Consider the following 13,590-nt stretch of genomic DNA (forward strand, 5'->3'; position numbering starts at 1 on the left):
AATGAATCCCTGAATCTTTCACTCAGAGCATCAGCGCTAATAACTAACCAGACCATTCATCTGTTGTTGTTGTTGTTGTTGTTTTTAAGTTTCGAGACCTAAAAATACACAGCGTCTGTTTTAACTTAGCGCTAAATGTTCGTGCCAGACGATTTAAATTGTTATTTTTGTAAACAAACCACCAAATTAACAAACAAGCGTGTGTGTGTCGTGACCTGCTTTTAAACAGTTGTAAATGATTTTATATTGAAAAAAAAAATATATATATAAATATATATATATATTTCGTGAGCCCTCGAAGCGGAACAGGAAGTGGCGTCAGGAGGCGGAGTCAAGAGGTTTTGGGTCACGTGACCCGACAGCCAGACTCTTAATGTTTTGACAAGCAGCTCAGAGGCAGAGGAACAGGAGTGTGCGTCAGCTGGTCGTCCATGATTCGAATTAGGATGATTCTAACGCTTCGTGGCGCTTTAGCGGGTTTACACACACAGGTCAGGCTTTAGTTGGGATGTTTGCTGTGGGTTTAGTGAGCTGGGTGCTGGTTGTTTAGGGGATTTAACTTAGTTCAGCTAGTTGTGATTAGTGAACAGAGCAGTGGTGTAAAGAGGAAGATGGGGTTTGGGACAGCTGGCATGGCCGGATACACACACTTGTGAGCATTGTGATGAGAGAATGGTGTGTTGATGGAGAATTAGAGTCGCAGTGAAGACATTGAGGCTTTTGCTGCAGGTGTGTGTGTGTGTGTGTGTGTGTGTGTGTGTGTGTGTGTGAGATAGAGAGAGAGGGAGAGGGGTGTCAGGGTGTTATGGAGGGTTGGGATGGTTCATAACGCGTGTGTATGTGTGCATTTGGTCAGAGATTGGTGTTAGTGCTTTAATCAAGGTTCAAGTGGTGTTGGCATAGGCCATGAAGACATGGACACACACACACTCACACACTCTCTCACTCTCAGACACACACACACTGTATACACAGACACACACTGCAGCTGTGGGCAAGGTGACTTCTCTGAATAATCCTCATTTGCACGAGTGATTTGCGGGACTGTGGAGCTGGTATCAGTCTCCTGGAGCTGCTGATGGTGTGTGGAAGCTCAGGGGTGTGAAGGAGAGACTCCTAGAAGGGTTTTTAGAGCCAGAGCCTGAAGTGTGCAGAAGGAGGACTGAGCCGAGGCGAGCTGGAGGACGACACGGAGGGAAGCATGAAGCCTGAGAGAGGTAAACAACATGCCTTGACATGGACAACACATCGATCTCTCTCTGTGTGTGTGTGTGTGTGTGTGTGTGTGTGTGTGTGTGTGTGTGTGTGTGTGTGTTGTGTTAGTCCTTATCTCGGATTTTGGGGTCCAAATACCATCAGTGTGATCAAAAGGAAATGATGAAATGATTAAGGTGTGTGTGTTGTGTGTTCTTGTGTTTGGAGTTGAGAACATCAGTCTCGAGTGATTAGTTTGGTTTCCAAGCAGGATTAAAGTGTGTGTGTGAGTGTGTAAGTGTTTGAGTGTGTGTATTTGTGTGTTTTCTAAGGGGAACAAAGCGTCCTGAAAGATGTTGTTTTGGCGCCCCCTCGCGACACCTTATATACGTGTGTGTTCATGCATGTACTGTGTGTGTGTGTGTGTGTGTGTTTGCTTATGTTTTACATTGCTTATGTTTTACACAAACACGTGGACGCCATGAAAACGGAGCAAATAAACAGTATGTGTCTTGTATTATCTTCCTGTGACGTCACAACACACACAAACACCCCGCATTCTGAAAGGCAGGGTTGCCAGGTATGTGTCACAAAACTCCGCTTTTACTGTTGTGAAATGTATGGAAACCTTGACTAATGTTCATAATCACGTCAGACGAAAGCATGCAAAATGACACTCACTGTCAGAACACAAAGTCAATCAAATCCGATCTAATCAATCTAACATCAGCCCTGATTTATTTATTATTATTTACACTACAGAAGATAATATAGAAGAGCGAAATCGTGTGTAATTTCATTTGCATGCGTGTGATTTTTGTAAATGGGCCTATAGGTATGAGAAACTGGGTTCAGTTAAGCGATTTCCGAATGACTTTCCGCTGGTTTGGGGTGGGCGGGGCTATAATGGGCGCAGATGACATCCGGTAATGACGTCCTGTATACCGGCCCTCCAGTGTTTAGCGATTTAGATGTGTATTAGTGTAATAAAATGTGATGTAACATATCGAGGGGTCATTACTGAAGTCGCTGAACATGAATAAATAGCTAGTAAATGTTTAATAAGATGGCGATACGCTGAGCGCCGGTGTATCACGCTAACGCACCGTACACGTAGCTTAAATTCTTTTTATTTGAACACAACATTTTATTGTCGTTGGGGTGTACAAACTTTTGCACTCAACCACACACCGACCCAGATTTGATAGATATATCTGGTGCACACTCACGTGGCATTTAGTGTTCAGTGTGTTTACAAGAGAACTTGCAAGGATTGTGTGTGTGTGTGTGTGTGTGTGTGTGTACGTGTGTGTGTACGTACGTACTGTGAATACACTCGGATGTGTAACAGGATCGTGTGGAATCTCGCCACGAGGCCACAAATCAATTAATCTTCAACGATCAGCTAGTGTTCGACACAGTAAACAAACCCGTGTTGTGATCCACAGCATCGATCCTCTCGTGTGTGCGAGAGTGAGCGTGTGCGAGAGAGCGTGAGAGTGTGAGAGTGAGTGTGTGTGAAAGGTATGCAGGCCATGTGGAGACAGCAGGATGATGTCACTTCAGTCAGCTGGTAGTTTCTGGGCGTCATTTCTAAGCTTTAAGTTTTCCTGTGGTGTGTGTTTTGGTCTGATCCCCTCCCTGAGATGAAACAAACAAACAAACACTCACACACACACACACACACACACACACACACACACACACACACACACGTGCGCTCCACCCAGAGAGATGGATTAGATGTGTTAACAGCTGCTAATGTCCACATGGACTTCCTGTTTCAGACTACAGCGAGCTCTCCAATCTGTTTTCAACTAAACACACAGGAGCTTTAATCACCACACACACACTCCTCACACACTCATGCACACGCGCGCACACACACACACACACACACACACACACACACACTCCTCACACACTCACGCACACACACACTCTCCTCACCACGCTACACTGCCTGTCTCTGTCTCTCTCTCTCTCTCTTTCTTGCTTTAGTTCTCTTTCCTCTTGTTCTCTCCTTCTTTCTTGTGCTCTCTCTCTCTTGTTTTTCCTTCCTCTCTTTTCCCTTTGCCGTCTCTTTTCTTCCTTTCTCTACTTCTCACTTTCTTTCCCTCTTTCCTTTCAGCTTTCTCCTTCTTTCCTTTGTTCAGTTTTCTTCCTTGCTCTCTCTCCCATTATTATTTTTCCTTTTCCTCTCTTCCTCTTGCTGTGTCCTTTCATCCCCCCCTCCTTCTCTTCTTGCTCTTCACCTATAAACAGACAGAGTAGTGACATCACTTCCTGTGTGGCCGTGACCTGTGTGTTTGTCCCTGACTGTGTCGTTCTGTCTCTCTCGTTCCTCTCCTCTCTGTTCTGGGGTCAGTTTTCTGGTCTCTGCTCTGACCATCAGGTGCAGATTAAAGATCTCAGACCTGCTCCTGTTGCTGCTGAAGCTGCAGATGAAGAACCATCTGGACCCGTTGGTTCTGCGCTTCGGGAGACGAGCGCTCGCTGTGTTGTGCTTTTATTAGACGGCGAGTGACTGGGCACGGCCTCGCTAACACCACAGTGAGCACTCGCTCCTGAAATACCAGTCCTCTCGCACCTCAACACGGGCTCGGCTCGCTGTCGTGTTTACACGCTGAATAGCGGCCCGACGCGACGTGACCCAGAATGGCACGCTTTTATTTTTAAAGATCCGCCTCAGGAAGGAGGATAACTGACCAACAAACAGGGCCTGTAGCTAAACGTGTTCCAGCAAAGCATGTTAACTTTGAAAAGTCTGAGTTTAAAGACGTTTGGATGATCAGTAAATAAACCAGCACACGCACTCGCACGCTTTCGCACGCATTCAGATTAACGCTGATGCTCTCGGAAACCCAGGATCGCGCCGAATTTCCCACAAACGTGACCTCAGATCAGAACAAACATGGTGGACGCCTTCTTTACCTCCTTTCTTTCACTCTTGTGCTTGCTTTCTTACTTTCCTGTTTCCTCTCTCATTCATTCCTCTCTTCCATCCTCTTTCGCCTTTTTCACTCTTGCCTTCTAATCCCTCTCTCTTTTCCCTTCCTTACGTCATTCCTTCTTAGTTCCTTCCTTCTTTCTTTCCTATCTCTCTCTCTTTCTTTTGCTCTCTCTGTCTTTCTTTCTGTTTTTTCTTTCCTTCCTTCCTTTTTCTATTCTTTCTTTTGCTCCTTCCTTTCTTTCTTTCTCTCTTACTACCTCTATCTCTCTCTCTTTCTTTTGCTCTTTCTTTCTTTCTTTCTTACTATCTCTGTCTTTCTTTCCTTTTCCTTCCTTCCTTTTTCTATTCTTTCTTTTGCTCCTTCCTTTCTTTCTTTCTCTCTTACTACCTCTATCTCTCTCTCTCTTTCTTTTGCTCTTTCTTTCTTTCTTTCTCTCTTACTACCTCTATCTCTCTTTCATTCTTTTGCTCTGTCTTTCTTTCTTTCTTACTATCTCTGTCTTTCTTTCTTTCCTTTTCCTTCCTTCCTTTTTTCTATTGTTTCTTTTGCTCGTTCTTTCTTCCTCTTTAGCTCTTTCTCACTACTTCTCTCTCTTTCTTTCGTGCTCTGTGCTTTCTTTCTCTTTCCTTTTCCCTTCCTTCCTTCAGTTCTTTCTTACCTTTCTACCATTTTTTTAACATGGCACTGGCCAGATTTTTCCTCCTGTCTCTCTCTCTCTCGCTCTCTTTAGTAGTAGACAGAGTAGTGACATCACTTCCTGTGTGGCCCTGATCTTTTGCGTTACTCTCTCTTTCCGTTCTCTGGGCAGTTTTGTCGTCTGTGCTCTGATGATCAGATCCAGATGAAAGATCTCGGAGCTGCAGATGAAGAAGAACCGGGTGTTTATCGGGTCGTAGTGAATCTCAGAAAGGACAGACCGAGAATGTTTTGATGTAACAGACACCTTCAGTATTAAGGCGTGTATCGACGGCGGCCGTCAAACCCAACCCGATACCTCACTATTCAGTTCCACGGTAAGGTTTTCCGATGCCCAGACGTCAGGGCGGCGTTAGATGCTGGGAGATGACCTCACACTCGACTCGACCGTTATTCATTATTAACCCTGAATCAGATGCGTTTGAGAAGAGGAAACTCTAAACTGCGGCTTTTCACGAGACGAGACGATTCGGTGTCGTACAAATACTCTAACCTGAGAGCTTTTAACTGCAGAACTGACAGGAAAGTGTTTTAATTACATTTCTAAATAAATATTAGACCAGAAATGAACAGAGCTGCACCTCTGGAGTCGAAGCCGAACTCACCACAATGCTGGCATTAATATTAATAGTGGTGTACACGCTCTAGGGCTGGGCGATGTATCGATATAACATCGGTATTGTGATGAATGATCGCGCGATACACTTTCCTGAGATATCGTTGCTATGGTGATGTATTCCTTTAGTTTTTTAATAATTACAGATTAAATGGTACCGAATAGATGCCATTGATTTGACGTAAAAATATTTATTTGTCATTTTTAAATCTGTTCGTGTGGAGCGTCCAGCGCACGAGTCCCCGCGAACGAGCCGTTACTATGGAAACGATAACGTGTCAGAACGAGCGCGTTAATACGAACCTGCGCTACTCTCAGAGCTGCTGTTATAGAAAACTAAACCACACCTTCTGACCAATCAGAGACCAGGTTCCAACGATGAAGATGATCTATCATGATCTTTCGATACAGAGTCGTCATAACAGTGTTGACCCCAGCGCTCCGGCTGAAACGGGTTTAAAACCCCGCTGACGTATGTAGTCGTTTTATTGTATGATTATAGCGTGTTAGGGCATAGTGCGGAACAGGAAGTGCTTCAGTGACGTCTGTGTAATGATTCCTTTGTTCTGTCGTGTTTTGAGCTACACCCAGAAAAACGAGTCACATCTCACCGAACCTTCTTTTCCCTTCCCTTCAGTCACGTCACGGGAATTCCAGCTCTCGTTCGTGAAGGACCGTCAGTTTTACATTCTTACTGGTTTCCGGTTAGATGTTTGCTTTTAGGAAGCGAGAGCTTTGTCCCTGTTCCGTGTGGATCCGCACGGTTAAAGGATCGCTCGGCTGATTTTAGCTATACGGAATAAAACCAGGCTTTTCATACCAGATATTTTCATGTCAGTTTGGGAGGAAAATCACCTCAGGCTATTCTCATCATCATCTCTCTCTCTCTCTCTCTCTCTCTCTCTCTCTCTCTCTCTCTCTGTCTCTCTCTCTCTCTCTCTCTCTCTCTCTCTCTCTCTCTCTCTCTCTCTCTCTCTGTCTCTCTCTCTCTCTCTGTTTGTGTGTGTGGTTTTCTTTCCAAACGTCCTTGAGCTTTGGAAACGAAGGTTTTGTTGTTGTTGTTTTTATTAGATTTATGTTGAAATGGGACGTCACTTGTTAGCAACAAGCTAGCCAGGTTACTGTACATTAGCACTATGGGTGATGTTTAATGTTCACGAGGTGTTTACCTTCTGAAAAGAGCGAACTGGACGGTCAGTGTTGCGGTCAGATTTGAACCGGACAGCGCGTCGAGTCGTCAGTGTACTTGATGCGGAGATGGCGTCTGACTGGTTTCCATCAGGGATTTACATTTATTCGTTTAGCGGACACTTTTTATCCGAAGCGACTGACAAATGAGGAAATACGAGCAAAGCGATAGATCAGGCGGAGAATAATACGAGTAGTGCAACTGTACGAGATTTATAACTGAGTTCTAGAGAAGCAATGTGTGCAGAGTAGAGGTGTAAGAGCCAGGGTAAGTGTTGTTGTTTGTTTGTTTGTTTTTTAGGATAATGTGGTGTTGGCATTTTAGGGGTTGGTTAGGTGTTCACAGAAGAGGTGGGTCTATAGCCGTGTTTTGAAGATAGTGCCGGATTCTGCGGTCCGGAGCATGTCCGATTCGACCTGGACGTCACCTGGGTTCGTCGGTCTCGAGTACCAACTGCGACTGTCTTCTCTTGTCACCAAAGTTGTTTAGTTTTATTTCGATTTTTGATTCTTCCTCCCCAATTTGATCATTTGCCATTTCCTGTGAGACGCGTGAAGCCAGCGTAGCATTTCGAAGCTGCTACGATTGGCTAGCGTAACTATGTAGCCGTTCTGGCATTATGAGCACATTTCCAGTGAGCACTTGAGAGGCTGTCACGCCCATTTATTACATCAGTCTTCCATTGCTTTTCAGGAAGTAATGTCCCATGAATCCTATCCTATGAATCATATCCCTTAAAGACTTTTTCCACGTTGTAGTTGTGTGGTCTGCTTGCAAAAATATCTATAAATGATTGATTGAGAGATGAGATGACGAGTGAAGCCATGAAAAGCAGCTGCTTTCCTCTCCACTGCTACAACGTTGTCTTTGTCCATTAGCCTAGCGACCGAGCGCTCTAGCAGTCTCGCAGCGTGGACGTATTTTCCTGCGAAATCGCACATACGGTGATTTGAAGTGATTGTACTATGAAGTCGCCAGTGGCCGTTCCTACTACTTGTTGCCATAGTAACGTTTATCAGTGCGTGGTGTGGCCAGCGTTCCATGTTTGACGACAAATCAGTGAGTGGCCTTGAGGAAGGCCTCTAACCCTCAACTGCTCAGTCGTATAAATGAGAGAAATGTAAGTCGCTCTGGATAAAGGCGTCTGCCGAGTGCCGTGAATGTGAATGTGAATGTAAATGTGAATGTAAATGTGATGTGGTCATATGCGTCCCAGACCACCTCCGAATGTTGTTTGAGTGATCGGATCACAATGCACAAAGTGTCCATGACACATTCACGCCTGTACGACCCGATCACCCAGTACGCATATCAATCCCAGGTGTGAACGAGGCAGCTGTAGCTCTCTATGGCTTCCAACTTGTGATGTCCTGACACTTTTTCTTTGCAGCACTTAGGCCTTGAGTAGACTGATACAATAATCTCGTTCAAAAGTACAGCAGAGCTGCTTTTAATTACTGCTGACGGTCTGAGCAGCCATTTTAAATAGACATCATTGTGCTGAACTCATCGTTTATTAACACCTTCATAAATTCCCCATTCATTTTCTCAGGGGTTTTTCTTTTCTGATGTTGGAAGCTTTAGTTGAGTAGAGCATTACAGCTCTGCCCAGGCAGTGCTTCTGGCTAAACGCCACCGGCTTCACAAGACGCTCAGCTGTTTCCTGGAGCCGCTCTGTATTGGAGATAACGTTCAGAAGAACTTTCTCCAGAGGGTCGAGTGTAAGATAAAGATGGAGGTCGATCTGATCTCGCCTCACACACACACACACATACACACCCTGCAGGCTGGGAGAGGTTTATCACCAGAAGCCCACTGCTTCTGAATCGTCATTCAGGTCCACCGTGTGTTAGAAACGGAGCTGGAACAGGATGATAGCCTTCCGATTGGCTTTACGTCATCACTGGACGAGAAATGAACGTTTTATTGTATAATTCACATTATGCATGGACAAAATAATCTGATCACAGTGTAAAAAAAAAAAAAAAAAAACTTTCAGAGCGTTTTATTTCATTAAATTTAAAGACAAATTTAAATACTTTTAAAATAAAAGAACTAGCCATGGCTGATGTAATCCTTGCGTCAGCTGTGGAGTAATGTTTTGACGATATTGCGACTTGTGTGAAATGCTGCATGATGATGGTGTAGATGTAAAGTAGTCCTCGGTGAGTCACACGGCATGAGCTCTCCTCTAACCAGTCTAGGCAGGTCCGAGCACAAAAGATCACATGACCCTCATTGTACCCTTCGTTTGTACCCTTCAGCACTCATCTCACACAGGCTTTAAACAGGACGCGTTTCTTCCTTTCCGTCTGCAACGGCCTCGTAAACAACTGCTCGTGGAGTCACGTCTCCGGCTCCAGTTCCCAGGGAACTGTTCTGCGATCATAGAATAGAGTGGCGTAGTAGAGTAGAACAGAGTACAGTAGAATAAAGTAGAGTAGAGTATAATGGATTAGTACTGAGTATAATACAGTATATTATAATAGAGTACACTAGAGTGGAATAGAGCTGAGTATATTAGAGTAGAACAGTGTGATTGAATAGAACAGAATAGAGTACAGTAGAGTAGAACAGAGCAGAGTATATTAGAGTAGAACGGACTAGAATAGAACAGTATAATTGGGTATAATGGGAGTAGAGTGGAACAGTATAATAGAGTAGAGTTTATTAGAGTAGAACAGTATAATAGAGTAGAACAGTATAACAGAGTAGAACAGAACAGTATAATAGAGTAGAGTTTATTAGAGTAGAACAGTATAATAGAGTAGAACAGTATAATAGAGTAGAACAGTATAACAGAGTAGAACAGAACAGTATAATAGAGTAGAGTTGAATAGAATAGAACAGTATAATAGAGTTGAATAGAGTAGAACAGTAGAATAGAGTTGAATAGAGTAGAACAGTAGAATAGAGTAGAATAGAGTAGAACAGTAGAATAGAGTAGAACAGAACAGTATAATAGAGTAGAACAGAACAGTATAATAGAGTAGAACAGTATAATAGAGTAGAACAGAACAGTATAATAGAGTAGAGCAGTATATTAGAGTAGAGTTTATTAGAGTAGAACATTATAATAGAGTAGAGTTTATTAGAGTAGAACAGTATAATAGTAGAGTTTATTAGAGTAGAACAGTATAATAGAGTAGAGTTTGTTAGAGTAGAACAGTATAATAGTAGAGTTTATTAGAGTAGAACAGTATAATAGAGTAGAGTTTGTTAGAGTAGAACAGAACAGTATAATAGAGTAGAACAGAACAGTATAATAGAGTATAATAGAGTAGAGCAGTATATTAGAGTAGAGTATATTGGACTAGAACAGTAGAATGGAGTAGAATATGAATGGAGCACATATGAATAAGAATAAATTAGAATAGAGTAGAATGGAATAGAATAGAGTACAGTAGAGTGTATGGAATACGAATAGAAATGAAGTAAGTAGTATGTGTATTGAGAAAAGTATCGAGGAAAAAAGTAGAGTAAAATATAAACAGCATTGAGTGGAAGAGGAATTTAAATAGAATATTAAATGAATTAAATAGAGTGAAGTTAGAAGGTAGGACAGAGTAGAATGTGAATAGAATAGTGTAGAGTATGGAATTAAATAGTCTAGAATGTGAATAGAATAGTGTAGAGTATGGAATTAAATAGTCTAGAATGTGAATAGAATAGTGTAAAGACGCTAATGTCGCTAACAGGTAATGGAAACATGGCCACTGGTTTAGCATTGTGTCTAAATCAGCACACGGTCGCCTATAATGCTCAGTAACACAATTTGTATATAAAACAGTAGAATAAATCTGTATTCAAAGTGTGTGTGTGTGTGTGTGTGTGTGTGTGTGTGTGTGTGTGTGTGTGTGTGTGTAAAACTGCCCGGGAGGTAAAACTAAACCTGGTGTCGTTACTGAACACCTGGTGTGTTCTCTTGCTCAACTGGTGTTATGCAAACCCCCCAAACCCTGCAGCTCACACACACACACACACACAGAGATGTCCTAATCAGCTGATCGTGTGCAGTGGAAAAAAGACAGTATTACACACCCACACACACACACCTGCCCTTAAGAGGAGCTGAAATGAAGTAGTGGCTCGTGACTCGTTGACTTGCTGAGACATTCTTGACTGACAGACTAAAGTTGAATAGTGTTTAGTGGGGTGTGTGTGTGTGTGTGTGTGTGTGTGTGTGTGTGTGCTTTGCTGTGGTTGTTTGTTTTTGTTTTATTAAGGTGTACAAAATGAGTAACAAACCTGATTGCGTGATCATCACCTCCAATTGATTAGAAGACAGTACAGTAGAATATAATATAATGGAGTACAGTAGAATATGAAGATGATGGAATAGAGTAGAATGTAAATGCAGTAGAGTATAATGTGAATAGAATGGAGTACAGTAACATAAACAAAATGCAATAGTATGGCGTAGAGTAGAGTCGAATTTGAATAGAATAGCGTATTAATAGAATGGAGTACAATATGAAGAGTAGAAAACAATAGAGTAAGGTAAAATATGAAGAGTAGGCTGGGGTCGATTAGAGTAGTGTGGATTGTGAATAGAATAAAGTAGAATACAGTGGAGTAGGATATAGTAGCGTATTAATAAAGTGAGCTAGACTACAGCAGAGTGAAATGTAATCATGTAGAATATGAATAGAACAGAATGGAGTAGCATCGAATAGAGTAGAGCATGAATATGAAGAGAAAAGCGTAGGGTTCAAAGTATAATAGAATATGAATAAAGTTGGATAGATTCGCGTAGAATGTAATAAAATACAACAAAATGGAGTACAATAGCATTGAGTAGAGTACAACATCAAAGCAAATGGAATAAAGTAGAGTAGCATATGAATAGAATGAAGTAGGTTAGAATAGAGTTGAAAAGAGTAGCATGGATATATGAACAGTCTAGTACAGTCAAGAAGAGTGGAATATCATTAGAGTAGAGATGAAGAGTAGAATATGAATGGAATAAAGTGGAGTACTGGAGTAGAACATGAAGATGAATAGAATAGCAAATGAAGTAGAATAGCATATGAATAGAATAGAGTTGAGAAGAATAGCATAGAGTAAAGTGGAGTACAGTAGCCTGGAGTAGAACATGACTAGAATAGAATATGAATAGAAAGTTGAAGGTACAGTAGAACGTGAATAGAGTAGAGTAGAGTTGGAATAGGGTATGTGACCTCAGCAAGTGGCATTTTCATGACTCAATATAATATCCTGACTGAAACGTCAGACTCTGATGGAGACATGAATCTCTCGATGTGTGTTCGAAATAAAATCAGAATAGAATTGCAATAAAATTCTAATTAATCAGAGGATTTTATAAACCTCGAGTTTAAATGTGGTCTCCTTTAACAGATGAAACGGTGGAGCGGAAGGAAACGAAGGAAAATGTGAATGTAGCCAGACTAAGATTGCTCAATCTGACCTGACGGTAAGAGAACAGGGCCTTGAGAGTGTGTGTGTGTGTGTGTGTGTGTGTGTGTGTGTGTGTGTGTGTGTGTGTGTGTGTGCTGCACACATGACCTTTAGTCAGGTTATCGTTTGCGTAATCACAGCAGCCGTTTCATTTCACATGCAACTTGGCCACTTTATTAGGAACATTTTTAACACGATTAACTAATCGACCAATCGCGTGGCAGCGGCACCCGGAGCGTGCAGAATCATGCAGATACAGACCAGAAGGACCCGATGCGGTCTTCTTCTGCTGTCGTCCATCTGACTCGGCGTTCGGACAAAGCGCGTGGAGTTGCTTTTCTGCTCATCACGCTTGTAAAGAGTGGTTATTTCTGGTTACCGTAGCCTTCCCGTCAGCTCCAGGAAGTACGGCCGTTGACGTCTCGTCTGACGTCTCATCAGCAAGGTGTTTCTGTCGCAGAGCAATCGCTCGCTGGGTTTTATCTTTCCGTCCGTCTATCACGCTGAGATAATTCCTCGTTTCTGACGTTTGATGTGAACGTTAACCTCCAGCTGCATGATGTGACGCGTTGTCCTGGTGTCACATGATTGGCTGATTGGATAATTGCACTACTATAAATATATACTCTGACATCATCCGATTCCTGTGGTTGGAACTAATGTCTCTCTCTCTCTCCTCCTACTCCACTCTGCAGTTCCTCCTACATGATTTTGATCCTATTACATAATCGGCATTAGCGTGACAGAAAATAGATTCTCTCTCTCTCTCTCTCTTTATCTCTCCGTCTCCCACTCCCTCATTTCTCTCTAGACCCCGCCCTTCGCCTGAGGCAGCACACCACGAGAACTCTCCAGGGGGGATTTAATTTGCGGAGGATTGATTTCCCGTGATGCCTTTTGTCTCAGTCGGAGGTCACAGGGCTAAAGACACTGTAGGGATTATAAACGAGGGGACGGCACTCGCTCCGTTTTACTTCACCTCAACGCGGCGGCTATTTCTGACTCGGACCTTTTAACCGTTAATGTCCGAGAAACTCTCCGAAGGACAAAATCCTTCCGCTTAGATTTATCGCGTGCGGCTTTCTCAGCGCCTGACTTCATTAACCCGAGCGCCCTTGCTTTCTCCAGCGGGTCCGTCCAGTGCTGGAGCGGCACGATAAATTCCCACGACGCTAGCCGTCTCGCTGATTTTAACCTCGTTAAAGTGGCTCTGAATTCTGCAGCGCGAGGCTTTAAACGCTTGAAGCGTCTCCTGGATGCTAACTCTGATTGGAGAGATTTGTTACCGCACCGCTAAATGCTCTAACGTCGATTTTTAAAAAATAAAATAAAATTTCCCCTCCGTTGTACCCGATGTGCACGCTAGCGAGCGGCACAGCGTGAGGCGGACGTTCGTTTTCTACGTACACGCATGACGCGGAGCTGCGATTTCTGCGACAGAGTGACGTTCGAGTGAAGATTTTCTCAATTCTTTGCGAACTAGCCGTGAAAACGGTGAAGTAACGAATCTAGCCATCGGCTAC

General features: G+C 43.0%; 1 protein-coding gene across 1 annotated transcript in view; it reads left to right on the top strand.

The window, feature by feature from the left end:
- The first annotated feature begins 370 nt into the window (after positions 1-370).
- The window catches only part of atosa (atos homolog A), a 40,858-nt gene continuing 27,638 nt past the window's right edge, over positions 371-13,590 (top strand). Inside the window, exon 1 of the mRNA XM_017466035.3 lies at positions 371-1,217. Within this exon, the coding sequence (XP_017321524.1) occupies positions 1,202-1,217 (16 nt within the window). The 5' untranslated portion in view covers positions 371-1,201. The remainder of the gene's footprint in view (positions 1,218-13,590) is intronic.

Source organism: Ictalurus punctatus, chromosome 4 (genome assembly GCF_001660625.3).
Source record: "Ictalurus punctatus breed USDA103 chromosome 4, Coco_2.0, whole genome shotgun sequence".
Taxonomy (NCBI): Eukaryota; Metazoa; Chordata; class Actinopteri; order Siluriformes; family Ictaluridae; genus Ictalurus; species Ictalurus punctatus.